The sequence below is a fragment of the Scleropages formosus genome, chromosome 18, assembly GCF_900964775.1.
Source record: "Scleropages formosus chromosome 18, fSclFor1.1, whole genome shotgun sequence".
Lineage (NCBI taxonomy): Eukaryota > Metazoa > Chordata > Actinopteri > Osteoglossiformes > Osteoglossidae > Scleropages > Scleropages formosus.
The window spans coordinates 18,644,517-18,661,346 of record NC_041823.1 but is presented as its reverse complement, the minus strand read 5'-3'; the positions used below and the strand labels follow the sequence as shown (position 1 = coordinate 18,661,346).

General features: G+C 39.8%; 1 protein-coding gene across 1 annotated transcript; it reads right to left on the bottom strand.

The window, feature by feature from the left end:
* Positions 1-1,645: 1,645 nt before the first annotated feature.
* On the bottom strand, positions 1,646-11,307 carry shisa7a (shisa family member 7a). The gene is made up of 5 exons (XM_018735770.2): positions 8,030-11,307; positions 6,930-7,084; positions 6,473-6,538; positions 5,571-5,759; positions 1,646-5,223 (listed from the first exon to the last, which is right to left on the bottom strand). The coding sequence occupies exons 1-5, from the start codon at positions 8,803-8,805 to the stop codon at positions 4,319-4,321; spliced, it is 2,091 nt and encodes a 696-aa protein (XP_018591286.1). The 5' UTR covers positions 8,806-11,307; the 3' UTR covers positions 1,646-4,318.
* Positions 11,308-16,830: the final 5,523 nt, after the last annotated feature.

Below are 16,830 nucleotides of genomic sequence, written 5' to 3'. Positions count from 1 at the left end.
AAATGGGCCTTTTGCTGAACTGTAATCGAAGACAAAGTCGCGACTAAAACCCGTCCAGTGTGTCCGCACCTTTGTTCTAAATGTCAAGAGTAAACAGAACTGAATTTACCTACTGTGTGACTGGCTTATTTCGTAACAAATTTACTGAAGGGCTCTTAATGGCGGTCACTGTCACTCCTGTCGTCAGAATACAAAATAAACTGAAATTACCGAATGAAACTTACAAGCGTTACAACATTCAGGCGATACTGTTATAACTTATACTGTATATATAACATTATAAGCACTCGATAGCTAAATGTCTGCACCTTCCGATTATTGCGACGTTATCCCAGTGTGATGTTTTAATAATAAATTGATTAAAGTCGGATTTTATTATTTTTTAGCTTGATGTTATTGTTCACATAAACTGAAATGTCGGGAGTTGCGGCCCGTTTGCTCGGGTCGAATCCATTAGCTCTGCACGCTGTAGTCCCTTTTGGATTCAAGTAGGGGCTTCTATGTCAGCGCCTTACCTTTTACATTTACATTTATTCATTTAACTGACGTTTTTAAGCACTAATTAACCAGACTACAACAAAATGCTACGTATGCCAATCCAGTACTAGGCCTGTGACTTGTACATACATTTAAAGGTAGTAAGCAGGGTTAATGTGGTGCAACTGTAACCTACTTAAAACCATCAAGACCAATTATACATGTGACTGAATTATAAACTGCATTACTGTGTTTATAATTTAACTTGCCTTGGAGATAAATGTGATTTACGCAAAAGAAACAGCTGGCCTGGTGTTTGGTCTTCTGCAGCTGATTAAAATATTAGATGTAAAGATTTGATGCAAGCTATCGTGCACTAATGTATTTTTGGACTCACCCACCATTTGATCAGTATTTACATTACTTTGAATATATACTTTGTTTTGCACATTAAATTATTTTGTATACTCTTTTTATACAAAAGGCTAGATATCACAGCCAGTTTTAAACTGAATTTTATTTTAGAAATATGAGGTTACCACATAGTAATCAAAAAGGTGAGGGTTGAATAGTTGGGAGGTTGGGGACTATATGTGTCAATATTAGAAAAGAAACATTAAACATGTTGAAGTTAATTTTTAAGGAATTTAACATATTGAAAATAAAAAGAAATACTGTATAGCCCCGGTAAATTAAGTCTTTAACTTTCCCAGTCAAATCCCTGTCCACCAACTCCCAACCCGTATGTGTGGAAAAAAATTGACATTTTACTGCTGTTGTGATCCCTCTTGTTTGATTCCTTAAACCTACACCCAGACATATTTTCACAGTCACTCTCCTCCATGAGCAAGCAAACATTATTTCCTTAAGTGACCATGGCCAAGAAAATGTTTCCCCAAAATTTAGTCTGCCATAAAAAAATCACTGAGCCATGCACACTATACACAAGTTTTTTGATCAGTTATGCAAACTGAATATTCAGAATGAAATTACTTTTCATGTTAGTGTAACATTTAAATTCCTCTTTTTTTAAAAAAATAAAAAAAAAAAAAAAAAAATTTACTAATTCTTTACTAAATTAATACCAATTTACTAGACTTGTTCTATGCAATATGCACATGTTCCTGTTTCTTTTGATGTTATTTGGGAATGTAAAAGTGTGTATAATTTAGTTTTCTATGATTTCCCTGAAAAAGGCAGTTTTTATCAAGATGCTTGTAACTCTATATGTTGTATGTTAGACGGATCCATTTATTCACATGCATACACAGAGAAACACACCAAGACAAAAACTGGCTGTGTGATATTTTCACCACTCACCTTGACATCACCAAGCTTTTTTCTGTCAGTTAACTTTGGCCAGATATTTTATTGGACAAATTTTCACTGCATTCAACTCAGAGGTTCTCAGCATGAATCTGATGCACTGAACATTTGTTAATAAAAATTTCACCTACTGTTCGCATTAACATTTTTTTGTTTGAATTACAAAGTTTAAAATGTATCAGTGTGGCAAATATTTAAAAACCAGAAAACACTGAGGAACCCCACAGAGAAAAACTATAATAAGTACAGTAATCAAGAGTAATGATAATAATAATCAATAATAATAACTGTATTAATGACTATAACAAACACAGACATTTCATAAAGTGTATAGGAAGATTGTCTGTCTGAAAATTTATATCATAGTATATCAACCATTCATTTATCCAGAAGGAGGCAACAGAAGCCCACTGCAAACAAGTTGTCTTCAGCCAGTCACAAGTAAGAAATGGCTTTTGTGACCACACAGTTTCTAGCATAATTCAACCTTCATGTCCAGATGGCAGTAATTTCTGGTTATAAAATTTTCCTCCAGTTACATATGCTGTTCAGCTGTTTCAAACTGAAACTATTTCCATGTCTCCACTTAGTCAAAATTCAGTTCTCATTCTATAGTAAAAATATTTATATTTTTGCTGAAAATGTACTCACAAAACAGAACAGAAATATGCCTCTCTCCTGTAAATTACTGAACATCTGTGTGCAATGCCAGAGTTTTACCAAGGTGTACCGTTCTAGAAATGTTTTGCAGAATATATTCTATGTTTTTACATTTAGAAACTCTATTACCCACATTATTACTCACATTTAGTATCTATATCAACACAAAATAAATGTAAGTATCAGGTAAAGTATATATCACAGACACACATACAGGATTTTCAGAATAGCCCTTAGCGTAGTTAAGTGTTCATCATACAACTCTCCAAGTGTAGTGAATGGCTGAAGTGAATTATAGCTGCAGAACAGGATTCACTAAAGTGCCAGACATCTCTGTGTTCAATCTCCCGACTTAACCTGTTCTCAATAAAGCAGCGGCTGATGGTTTACAATCCAAATAATATTGTGCGGCACTGTCATATGACAGTCATATCCCTGGATTGAATTTGCTGACAGCGAACCAATCACTGCTCAGCCTGTCACATAGCATCAATTATATTTTTCCTAAATTAATTTCCCATAGAAAAAAAAAAAAAAAAGTCAGGCCTGTCCTCCAACTGCAATTCTGTGCTTTTTTTCTACTTTAAGCACATATTTTGCCAAGCTGCATGAAACAGTGACCTACCGGATCAGGCCTCCTATTCCTAAGACAGTTTTACCAAGTTGTATTCATATAACTTATATGACCAAATTGCTAAGAAAGGTATGCAGTAACGCTTGTGTACAATATCATGAAACAAAGTTACTCATATTGCCATTTCATATGCAACGTCATCTTGTTTCACCTGTTGTAGCTGATGACCACTAGTCAGTCCTTCAAGCCAATGATAAAACAGATTACAGTATACAGCAGTGAAGCGTGTATGTCCGTTTGCTGACACCAGATTCAGCAAATTTAGATCATGCCTTTATGGGTTCATGGATTTGATATTATAATACCCAATTTTTTTTTTTTTTTTAGCCATCTCATTCCAGGAAACTAATGATAGATATGTTCATTTTTTGTGTTACATTAAACCTGTGGCTTCCGTGCTCTCTGGATCAAGTGATAGAAAATCCAATTAACACAAAGGACAGGTGGTAGAACTAATTTCTTTGTCTTGTTTTCTCACCAGGCTTTACTTATATAGTCAGAAAAAAAATGTTTCTCTTTAGCCTTCTATACTGATGGGATATTGTAGCAGCTTTCAGTTCCAGTGAACAGCTGATGAATAAGATCTCCATAGAAGCCAAGTACTGTCTCTTCTGACCATATCCTTCAGTGTAAATTATATACAGTACTGTATCCTTCATCCAAATCCTCTTACGTCATCGTGAAGACCTTTATTCAGTATCTTGCCTTAGAAATGGATGATTTTTGTTGTCACGCTCTTCTTCTCCCCAACCTAATTGTTACTGTCATTACTGAAAACACTTTTCTCCAGTCTTCCTTTTTCTTCGTTTTATAATATGGCTCTAGAGTAATTATTTCCAAAACATATAATGAAAGACAGACATTAATAAAAACTGTATTTGGCTCCCTTGTCCATCGGTCAGGATGCAACTTCATATTTCATTTACATTCATGCTGTCAATCCATCCTTTCTCTTGGCACCAAAATGTATGGCAGGTTTGATAAGATATATGGCTGACATTTTACAAATATAAAAAGTGTAGAATCATGTTCTCCTTCTATACTTTTATAACAACTGTCTATCATTACTTGCCTGCTTTTGTGTCTATCCATGTCTTTCTCTGTCCATACTGATACTTCACGCTCCTTTTTTCTATTATTGTTTTTCTCCAGGTCCATCTCCACTCTCTCTCACTATATTCTACCTACATTCCAAACCACTGTACTCCATCCATTTCTCTCTCACACTGTCACTTCATTCTTACTTCCTGTCCTCAGCCCTTGATTCCCACTGCTTCCTGCACTCCCTCCTCCTCCTCCTCCGCCGCCGCCACCACCTCCGCCGCTGCCACTGCCACTGCCACCGCCACCGCCAGGGATGAAATGCAGCTGTTCAATAGTGTTCTGCCTCTTGGTTGCAAAAGCTAACCTCCTGGAAGTATGACCTAAGGTTCCCGTGCCAGCGCTGGGGACCTCTGTCCAGCCAACTGCTCCAGTCCCTTGCGTGGGCTTGGCTACATTCCTCTCCTGCTCCCTGCCTGATGTTGGGTGGGAATTCATCTTGATCGGTCGGTGTCGGTCAAGCGTAGCGGTGGCACAGACATTTTGCTGAGACTGTGCTTTTTGATGCTGAGTAAGCCGAGGCAGAGTTGGGGTCACGCCTCCTAAATCGCCCACGCCATCTCCACCACCGACCCCTTCTTCTAGTCTATCTGGGGACATAAGGAGCCTCTCTTGTGATTTCTTAAGGGTCTGGGTGTTTGAACTCTTAGCTGCAGCTGCCATAGCCTTGTAATACTGGTGCTGCTGGTTCTTTGAAAGCTTGGATAATGTATTTCCTTCCCCCACTGTCAGCAACTGTTCTTGGGACTGCACTCGTCTTGGGGGTTTCGACAGTGTGTCGAAGTTGGGGTTGTATTGCGACTGAGGGGGCTGTAATGGGTACGGGTTGGGAGTTGCTGGAGGGCCAGAAGGTGTATGTATTCGAGGGCGAGAAGCATGTAGAGGGAGGGTGCCCGTGCCCCTGCCCCCTAGGGTGTAGTCTCCACCCCAGTGGAGGTGGTGTTGGGAAGAGTGGAATGATGGAGGGGCGTTGTTGGGACGCCGTTTGGTGGTGTAGTAGCCAGAGTAGTCATCCAGATCTTTTTCTTTTATTTGAGGAGCAGAAGCCAAAGAAACGGGCAAAAAAAAGAATACAAGGGAGAAGCATTAGCCAGAGAGATGAAAATACAAAAATGTTACATGCTGTGTGGAAACATTAATTCGCAGACGCAGCCTCATATTCTATGCCAGTTTATCACTACCAATTATGTCTTACCACTTCAGATGGACAACGATCCTCTTTCATCTGCTCTTTTGTCCCCAAGTATCTTTACTTACCATTACATGTTACTGTCTATCATGGAAGCAGTATAATGCACCTCCACATACTCCTACCCATTCCGTCGTTACACAAAAAGCATCAAATGTCACACTTTCTTAACTCTTCACTTACCGAGTCGTTTGAGTGAGCTGTATCTGTTCAGTTCTGGTTTCATGGCTGCCTCATATGAAGGGGGCAGCTGGGCCAGATTGTGTAAAGAGTGATGGAAGGAAGGATGAGCACTAGAGGTGTTGTTGTGCTTGCTGGAAAGAAGGGTCCCTGAAGAAGCGATCTGGGCATTATTCATACGAGGTGTACGCTCTGAAAGAAGCGGGGACAGTTTTATAACATGCTTGTAATGTGAAAATAACTTAGCGATCTGCGAATTCTCATGAATTAAATTAAACGGGCAAGCTTTCGGTATGAAGAATATATGTATTCCCTCAGTAATGCGTGTTAGTATTTCAGGAATGAGAATTTTAGTACACAGCACTTGTTCAAATAGAGCAAAGACACCAAGGTAAACACCTGAAAAACTTTTGTTTAAAACCAATATAACGGACATCAAAGTGCAATATTGTTTTTTCATTCTTACTGTGCAGAAAACAAAGTGAAAACGGAAATACTCAGGGAACGGCTGAAGAAACATTATAACAGCTAGAAAAGCAGACTGAAAAAAGATAAAACTGAGAAGTAAAAATGTGGTTTTCACAGCTGTCACTGGAATGCACTGAGCAGCAGAGGACAGAGACGAGGAAACTAAGATAGCAGCTTAACATATCAAATTAGCATACTAAAGCAAAACAAATAGCAAATGAAGGATTCTATTAACACTCAAAACTGAGAATTAACGGTAAAAAAAAAAAGACTAGAAAAGAATAAGGAAACGTGTTTGCATCTGAATTATTTCGAAATGTTTCATTCGGGTTCTTATAAATAAATTCCAGTTCAGAGCCTTAGCATTTCACATGTACTTACGTACAAACTCGTGTACATTTGCCATGAAAAAAAAGCACTTCATTCAGCTGCCTTACCAATGGTAGCGGTGTGCTTGGGGCTGGAACCAGGCAGGTGGATAAAATTGTGGTGCAAATTTCCAACTGCAAAACAAAGCACGATCGTGAGCTATTGACATTTTCCGAGGACCGTTCACGTATGTGTGGTTAAAGTGGAAGTGGGGCCCACACTTGATCCACTCTCTCTCCGCACTCCTGTATAGGGAATCATTGCTATTCATTCACTTTGTACATTCTCCCAAAAACGGTTTTATTCTTCTTTCATTTAGTATAATCGGAAATACCTGACCTTTTGTGCCTTCTCATTTGTACACTGGAATTATCAGTGGCCGTCCTCCCTTTTCTCTCCGCTAACAAGCTGTCCTCCTTATTTGTATCTTCACACCCACCTCCCCCCACTAGAGCACCCTTTCCTTACAGCAACACATTTCCTGGCAGAAGCAGCAAGTTCAAGTCCAGCTGGGATTTAACTCACTGCGGTTGTCTTTACTCTGTACGCCTGGAGTGTAGAGATTTTTAGGCGGCCGTCCAAGGGTACCCTCATTTCCACCAGAGCCCAGGGCCACGCTGTTGTTCCTCTCCCCTTGCTGAACAGGACTTGACTGGTGGCGTAACATATCAACCAATGCTCTGGAAGGAAAGAGGAAGAGGAGAAGACCTATATGGCAGCATACTACAAAAATGGGCTTCATAAAATTGTAGTCAATTTCAAATAAGAAAAATCACCTTTGCGGCACTAGTGCCGAGACAAGAACAATAATTAAAAGTATTCACCTGAATTTGGTGCATATTTAGAAAATCTCAGGGGAAAAAAAAAAAAAACTGCCCGTTTGGTGCACAGTTTCTTCATAAGAGGCTTCAAGAAGTGGTGAAGTTCTTATTGATTGAAACAAAGCACACACAGATGGACTGGTGTGTGTTAGGAGTCATGTGTACTTTTAAAGAGAAACCCCATGTGGCACCGATTTCCTCTATAAGGAAATCTCATCGATGTGCAGCAATGACAGTCATATATAAAAGCAAAAAAATTTACTTAATGTAAGGGACAAGCCCACTTGCCCATTTGTGGTCCACACAGGAATTTAGACATGAACTCAACTCAGCCTGTGCAGAGTTTGTATGTTCTCTCTGTGTTCACGTGGGTGTCCTCCCACAGTCCACTGAGAATCAAAACCGTCTTTGGTGTGTGAACACGTATGTGTCACATTACTCTGTTGTGCGGATGGACAGATACTTGTAAATAGCTTACTAAGGTGTATGTAGCACTATAAACCCACTTGCACACAGGCACCAGGTAAATACAAATTAATACAAGTCTAAACCAACCCCAAACCCCAAGTAAATGGGCATCGGTTAACATTAATGTTGGCAATAATGAGCCTGACCCAAGAACAACTGGTAAAAGGTTTCGCTGAGCTTGGGTCAGGTGTTTCCCCCCCAGCTATGCAGTACTGTTTTAAATCGTACGTAAACGGGACAATGAGACGACACGGTACCTTAAAGACTGTAGGGAGAGTTGTCATCCACCCCCAATTACCGCTTTGTCAGTGATGTTAGCAACAAAGGGTTATTCACCTGGGCATGTTTATTTCTCTGTTCCTGGGACGCCGTGAAGCCTTGTGGAAGGCCACCTTGATGCCGACAGCCACCGCTACCGTGAAGGAGATCACTCCTCCGATAACATACATTGTGCTGCTGGACTGCTGTCGGAGAGGGTCGAGGTTCGGGTCAGGACGATGGTCAATTGGGATGGTTACAGGAGGCGCAGTGTTAGCCCACACAGGAGAGTCGTAGTTGTTGCAGGCATTCTGATCCAAACGGTTATTTCGATGTTGGCAGCAGAAACGGTAATGGCAGGTTCCACAACAGTATATGAAATTGTCCTTTGAGCAGTTAAACGTGAGGTCATACTGTCCCATGACATCATAGTATCCTCTACAGACATCCACGTCCACCAGTCGTTTAGGTGGGGGTGCTACCTGGGCAGCACCAAGAGGAGGCTTAAGTGCATCTGCGGTCATGTTTCTGGGTAGCATAATTTGCGGTAATGGTTTTGGAGGATTCTCGTCGACCTGCACGAGTGGTTTTGACCTTCCAGAAGACGACGCAGTCCGCTTGTTGCTGTGGATGGTCAGAAGGAGTAAACCAGTGCTTCCGGGGCTGTGGTTCACCGTGGGTCTCTCAGTGGAACTCGTTGAAGCAGTGATAATCACAGCGGAAATTAGGAAAAGGAGGAGGGACAGGGAAGGTGCTCTAGAAGAGGAAGTGGGTGCCATGGTCCCAAACCTTAAATATCTATTTTTATGTGAAAGAATAGGTGCGTGCCCTATTGCAGTCAGCCAGAATGGCATTTACAAAGTTGAAGGGATGAAACAGAAAGGTAAAACAACATAAATGTATATGTGTTTATAAACCTAAGTCCTGTTTAGATAATTTTACAAAGAAAATAATTTTTTTTGACTACAGTATTTTAGGGTTCACAATTACAGACTGCTTTAGCAAGACTACACAATTCATTCAAATAAAATAAAAAAAAAAGTGTCCTAAGGTTCTAAAAGACAATTACAACAGTGTTGAGATAATGCACTAGCAATTCACAACTTGAGGAATGCTCTATGTTCAGTGACTACCATTATTAGTAACACCATTCAACGTACATAAACATATATTTCTAAATGCTAACATTGTTTAAACGTATAAAAGAATTCTGCAAATAAGTTACTATACAAAAGGCTTATTTTAAAGTACAACCTGATTTATGACTTGTCTGCAGCTTCAAGTCCCCAATAAATATGTGTAAATCTACAAATAAAAGTGTAAACTTCTGAATTCTGTAAACTTTTTCCACATTTGGCAAAAGAGTCTTGCCCAATTCTCAAAAATTCCCACAAATACCACCGTAGTTCTTAAAAAAAAAAAAAAAAAAAAAAAGAAAAAAAAAAGTGGGGGGGAAAAGAAAGTTTTTTTCAAATGTCAATGTTTCTGTCAAAGCCTTCCAGCCTATTCTTAGTAAATTATAGCAAAGTTTTTTTTATATTTCTCCCAGTTTCTTTCTGTTTAGGTCAATAATGTAAAACCACTTTAGTTTCATCTGGATTCTGTGATCTCTAAAGTTGAATATATTAAGACTGATTTAATGATGAAACTAATTCACCCCCCACTTATATCCTTTCAAAGCGGCTATGCATTTATGACGAGCAAAACCCTTCACGTAAGTTAAATAATGCAGAAACTGCAAACGTGTTTCTTTACATAACACTGTATTAAATCATTAGTCCTTAAATCCCTTTTATGTGTTCTTTTCTCAGAAATAGTTCATAATTTAATAATATGGCACATACAGGAAAAACCGAAATTACAAATACCTTTAAGGGCAAGTGTCATATGTAAACATTTGTTCATGGGTAAACTCTGCCGAGTAAATTTAACGTTATTTGGCACTAGAGATATTTAAAGTTGGCACTTTAACTTTTAATGTCAAATTCTAAACGATAAATGGCAAACGTCAGTTTTCCCGAAAAAAAGGGAAAAAAGCAAAACGCAGGGTTTCACGCGAGTCGTAAACTACGCGTCGACAGCTGCAAGAGGACGACTTTAGGCAGCAGCGTTCATACACCGAATGACTGCAGCAACACCTTAAGATTACCCTCTAGGGTGTATCTAATGAGCAGCTTCAGTTTAATGTGTGATGGAATCACTATGGTCTTTATTACTCTCTGCAAGTCTCTGACACTACTCATCGGCGGGTTATTTTGCGTTAGTGGTACTGATAAATGGTTCTGACCATTATTTGAAAACTACCTTGGAATTCAGCAGATTGAGAACAATACAAAATTGTGTGCAGACAGAAGGATATGCTTAGTAAATAGATGCGAAAACAGCAAAGCGGTAAAAAAATTCCACCGGGAAACTATAGAGACGGACCGAGCAAGACAGTTTATACCTGACAATCCAACAGAAAGGAACGAGTGTAAAGTCACATCTAGAGACTGGATAATTGAGATATCAGCTTAACCAAATTGTCCGGTTCCAGATACAATTGGTGCGAACGGCGAAGTAAGTCGGAGGGAAAGGAGAATAAAGACAGCAGAGAGCGACTGGCAAGCGGTTTTGGCTGATCTGTGTGTCTGAGTCCCCTGCGGATGTGTCTCAGTTCTGGGTTCAACACAGCCCCCGAGGAAGGTGGGTGTAACTCCGATTCTGGCAGAACAACTCTCCCTAGCCCACAGGTCAGACAAATAGGCCTGGATTCGATCGTCACAACAAAACACCTCGGGGAAATAGACGAGGCACTATTATTTCCGGACACGGTAGGGTTTTCCGTCCTTACCGTCCCTGTCCTTTGAGTCACAGGTTTCAGCTATACGACTTAAGCATAATAGGCAAAAAACTGTTGTTTTAATCGGCACCCCAGAAACGTAGGTATTAAAAATTAAATATCCCTATTAATATCTTATTATTATTGTGGAACTACCTGTACAGCATCAGTGCACCGCACTAATAGTATAACTTCGCAAACACTTGACGCTACCAAGTGCTCACGTTTTAACGAAACAATGGGAGAAAAAGACTTAAGAATGAAAAGTACACTAATTACTGAACTGAGGACCTGACGTATGTAAGAGGTATTTCTGTGTCAACAAAAAGTACATGTACAATTGGGAATAAATAATTCATGTAAAATATATACTTGCTTCCTTGAATAGCAGTTCTATTCAATCCCACAGTAAGTTTTTATATTGAAAGAGCAAATGTATATGACTCTGCTTGTATTTCATTGTTACATATTAAGGGAAAAATAAATGTACGCAATCATACTTGTGCATCTTTTTACACGACAAAAACTACTAATGTTCCAGCTATGAGTTATAGAGAAAATACTACACATCCACACAAAAATGCCAAAATTTGTTAGTTTTTTTCAAATGATGCTAATTGCAGATTTAAACTGAATGCGTAGAGGCCAAAATTATCATCATATCATTGAAAACTGGAAACAAATTAATAAAAAAAAAAAAAAAATCCTAAAACGAAACAGCACAGATGTAGAACTGATGTTCTGTGTTGCTGGGCATCATGGTTCTGCAGCTTCACATTCATGCAGAAAATTGCCCGTTTCTTGGTTTTCCCAGATGATTTCTTCTATTTTTCCTTTTATTTTCTTTAGGCTTGATGATTTGTACTGACCCTTGATTCCCCCTCTAATGAAAGATTCATGAATCCTGCAAAATAAAAATAAATGTGTGAAATTATGATGGCCACACAACCAGCTGCCTGACAACTTCAGCTGATTGAAGACTCACCACTTTAGCCTGCACCTGTCTTCCTGAATTGCTGCACTTTATACAACATGTGTTCTCTATTTCACTTTTACTCAACACATATAATGAGTATGCATTCTGGAGGAGCAAATAAGTGATGCATAACAGAGCTTGCAAATCTTGCTGAGAAATACAGGGGATGAAAGATGCGCAAATTACAAAACATGGCACGTCAGGGTCTCTTGATACCTCAAGATCAATACAGCATAATCGTACACTGGCAACCTAGTAAAGCCGTAATAAGTACATAATCTCAGATACAATTTAGTGCGAGTATGAGGAACGCAAACAAGGCAGTAAAATATATCCCCATTTCAAATAGCCGACTGGCGTTACTGGTGAATGTTATGCTTTCTGAAAAGGGCTCGTTCACAATGAACCACGATGCTTCCCAGTCCCCCACGAGCTGAAGAGAAATTGGGCTGTCAGTAATGAACCACTCAGACACATTCACATCTTATTCATACAAGTGACGCCCTGAACAAGAGACAGTGACGTAGAGATATTTCCAAAATAAAAGGTTATCATCCTAAACAACCATTTCTGTAGAGAGATGGATCTCCTAAACTGATTCCTGTATATGATCTCTAGTATACAGTAAAAACACATTTGAGAACTTGAAGCGAAAGCTTAGCAAGAATGAGTTAAGCAGTTAACTCGGAAGTGGAATATTTCAAAATGAAAGCCACACGCAATTGTACACGAAGCACATATTCTCACGAGCCTGAACATAGATACGACGTTAAATTACCTTAAATTTCAATAATCATGTTGTAAATCCCATAATCACGGTGACTCATTATCCAGAATGAATGGACTTCTGGATCGTTAATATTAAAGCAGGGAGAGAGAAGAGGAGCACAGAAGGACTGGGCTGGCGTAAGAAAGGAAGTAAAGTAAGACGACAAAGTGCCTTAAAAAACTGATTCGAATGAGAGGTTATAAAAGAGGAAGAAAGTGAAGAGAAACACGTAGAATTCATAGACGTCCATGAGTAGGAGTGCAGCATGTGGGAGGGTGAGAATGGGTGCAACATTTGACAGTTTATAATACAGGACGATGCCTGTAATTAGTATGAGAGAGAAAGAGAGAGACAGACAGACTACTGGAGGGCAGAGATTGATGCAGAGAGGAAAGATGCAGAAGGTCAAAACTGTGAATTTGCTTTATCTTCTTCTCCCATGTACCCTGTACAAGCAGTGCGATTCGGGTAATACCTGCCAATCAACATATGCACGGAGCATAACCCCTTTCCAGTCTTTTTCCCCTCTTTCCCTGTCGCTTTCTCTCTCTGTGTGTCAGTGCGTGGGCTGAAGCTGCTAACTCTCTCAGAATAGCACTGCAGTACTGACAGAGGGAGAAGAAGAGATGGGGGAGGAGAGCGCTCTCTTCCCTTTGCTTTTTTCCCCCCCCTCTTTCATCTCACTACCTTTCCAAACATATTTTTCAAATCACTCTAAGTGCTTAGGTACCCCATCTCTCTTTTTATCTGCCAGTTTCTTTACCCTTCATCTTTGCTGCGGCTCCATTCAAATTACTTGTTTTTCTGCATCTCTCATACCAGCCCCCCCCCCCCAGTCTTGTTAATTATTGCAATTGCATTCAGCATCCTTTTCTATGCCCTGCAGAAACTGTGCAAAACGCATACGTTCGTATGCAACAGGACAAACGCACCAACTGTGGTTAAATATTAAGGCCACTTATGTGTCAAGTGGACTGTAATATGTAATTGCAGCGTACGTATGGCACAGTGCTGCGATGGCTGGATTTACAAAACCTGACATGTCTTTAGAGGAACAGTCTGCTCAAGTAATGGAGCGCTGCAGTTTTGCTGAGGGGAGCGGTACAACGTACAGCACTCTTGAAAGGGAGCGAGAAAAAGGCTTGCGTCCGGCCTCAGTTCTATTCGGGAGAAAGGGCAACCGACAGAAGAAGTAGTCAGGAGAGTGGAATACATTTGCGTTGCCATCATAACTGTTCATGCATCTGCGCTGGAATGAGTGACCGGTGAAGGAGCGAGTCCCACATCGACCCATGTGTCACAGTACTTCTTTCACAGACTCCTCCACCGTCGGGATTTTTAGTCATATGTATTAGGAAGAGAAAAAAAAAAAAAAAAACAAAAAAGTGTTCCACATGCTGTGTGAGACACAAGTGTGATGCTGTAAATGTACCTGTGTACCAACGGTCCAGGTTTCTCATTCGGTGGGTCATTACGCATAGTCATGCGTTCGCAAGGCATTGAGACACTCAACACGGACACTTCCACCTCATGTTTAATGCCGAATTCTGCTCAAGACACCATTCTTCTAATTGAGTAAAGGGTTAAAAAAAAAAAAAAAAAAGAAAGACTGAAAGGTGGAAAGGGTGCAGCCATTATTGAACAATCCCTCTGCGGGGGGGGGGGGAGAGAGAGGGGGAAAAAAAAAAAAAAAAAAAACCAACTGGTTTTCAGAGGTACAACATAGGAAATGTTCAAAACTGTGCAGTTGTGCCAGAAAAAACAGGCAGTGAGTGAGGAGGTAATCGGATGCGCCCAATGTGTGTGTCTGCGAACGAGCGCATCATGTTGGCCGTGCTTGTGTAAGCGCACTGTGTGTAAGCGCACTGTGTGTGTGTGTGTGTGTGTGTGTGTGTGAGTGAGAGAGAGAGACATGTTGAAGCAGATGTGTCAGGTGCGTCTCCAGCACGTACGAGTCCCTTTACACCTTGTTCGCCATGCGAGCGGGTTCCCCCCCCCCCCCGTTTTTTTTTTTTTTTTTAAAAAAAAAAAAAAAAACACGCTTTTACAGAACAGACCATGCATTTTATTTCCCCAGAACTAATTCCGTGAAATATCAGAAGCCAAGGCAAAAACCCAAAACAGTACTAATAAAGGAGGAAAAGGCGAGTGGAAGTAATGTTAATCCTGTGCATGACTTCTTTATCGTGGATGTGCAGCCAAAACCGTAGAGGAAAACGAAGCACTTACCTGTGCGTCGCTCTTTTGTATCTGCGAGGACACCTTCCTCCAAAAACCACCAGCAACAGACCTCCGCTAAATAATATAGCTAATTATTCCTCATTCTCTTTATTGGCTCTTAGTACGTAATCCCTGAATCAACTCAACACACATTAAGGTGTAACGCTTTGCAGTAACGTATTGCTCGACTCTTGCGACGTCAAAACTGAAAAATGAGCCACAGCGATTCAAGGCAAATAATACTTTGTCCATAAATGCGTTTACTGCATTCTGAGGCTACCAGTGAAATTTCTCTTTTTTTTTTCGTCTTTATTGAGCAACGTCGCCTGAATTTGCATCCATCTTGCTCTTGTTTTTTTCCTTTTTTTTTTGTTTTTCTTCTTAGACTTGGCGCGGCTGTGACCATTCACTTTTGGAAAAAAAAAATGCGTATTTTATCTTTTACAAGGGAAATCTATAGCGTCATTTTAAGGGTTTCGTTGCATTTATCTTTTTAATTCTAATAATTAAGACATCTGTATTAAAAGAAGTAGCCTGTCATTTAAGTTACAGGTGAAAAATACGAGGCAGCTACACTTAAATTTAAAAAACGATGTTTAGTTCTTTTGTTTCAGCTCTCAGAGACCCAACTGCAACCTGTTTTTAGACACCTGTGGGCAATTAACGTTAAAGTCGCGACATGCTGCTTCCTAAGTTACAAAAAATTCTGAATAAATATAGCTACATCATTTGTGCCTTGAACTGTCGTCCCGCTGTAACGCTCACTGCGATGCCTCGGCGAACAACGTGTACGCAACACAGAAAAGTACATGCTCTCACAACGGTCCGCTCCTGGGACTGCGCTCTCCGCTACTGGCTCTTCCTTTCCTCAATTGCTTATAATTGGTTGCCGGTTCAGAGAGGTCCACGGTGAATTGTCCAATCGACGAAGAGATTCATTGCCCTTTAGGAGAATTTCTTGTAGTCCTATTGGCTTAATTACGACACGTTTGCGTTATGATTGGTTGGAATGGCACACGAACTTAACGCCCCACCAGTCACTCAAAGCGACACACGTACACAATATGCTAAGGGAAATGCAAATTTCTATCACACCAAGTATAATTACATAACTACTAAACAAATTAACAAAAACGGACATGTACAGGATTTCAGTGCTTGCTACCGTTAGTATATTTTCACATACACGTACCCCTTTTCAAAATGGTGTGACATCTTTAAGTTAATAAAAACAATGTTCTCCACTTGTTTCCATAGCAACCAACTCATTATGTCGGGGATAATCACGCATACGTTGAAAATACAATAATGTAATAATGAAGTCAAAAAAGAACTGTAGCTGTAGGCGCTAGGGGATTTTTGCTAAGGGAACAAATTCCCTGAACAATCTTAATTAATGGTAATTAACTTGTCAAACGTAATCATTGTCAAATGTAATTAGTAGAAAAACAATTAGTGTTTGAATCCTCTGCAGCATCACGGATTGCAGAGGCAAACGGCTATGTATATAAAACAAGATGGATTTATAATTTTAAATGCTCAGTTTTGTCGGTGGTCTTCCCAAGAGAAAGATACCCAGAGCACCGGCATCTCAGTTACATTTAACAACGCTACTACCAAGGAGCTTCACAGCAATACACCTTTATTCTCTGTGGCATACTTTACCTTTGAAATATTCTCTTTAGTTTTATAGTCAATTATTAATTTCCAAATGTAATATAACTGACTGCATCTTATTAGATATACCAGTACAAAAGAAAAACAAAATCTGCTTTCGAATGTTTTGCACTGCTTACTCACTACTCTATAAAATGTTAAAACCAATTAAATGGCATTCAAAGTGTTTCCTTGCTGATTTATAATGAAGTTTGGGTCTGGAAATTGTATATTTCTTCTATATATTGACAGTATTTTAATATTTCTGCCATAATTCTCCAGGCTTCCTTGCACATCCCAAAAACATTCTTTACAAAATGCTTTTAAAATTACCTTTTGTGTCTGTTCAGTTCCCCCATGACGGACGGGTGCCTTGTCCCAGGGTGCTACATGGCTCATGAACCATGTCCTCTGCAATTAGCATCGTATTCATTGGC

What these genes read in the sequence shown, in the direction of transcription:
- shisa7a (XM_018735770.2), bottom strand. Translation starts at nt 8,805, where the DNA reads ATGCCATTCTGGCTGACTGCAATAGGGCACGCACCTATTCTTTCACAT. An exon ending in AGAGAAATAAACATGCCCAG is followed by an intron (nt 7,085 to 8,029) that starts GTGAATAACCCT and finishes CTTTCCTTCCAG; the next exon opens with AGCATTGGTTGATATGTTAC. An exon ending in CAGCTCACTCAAACGACTCG is followed by an intron (nt 5,224 to 5,570) that starts GTAAGTGAAGAG and finishes CTCAAATAAAAG; the next exon opens with AAAAAGATCTGGATGACTAC.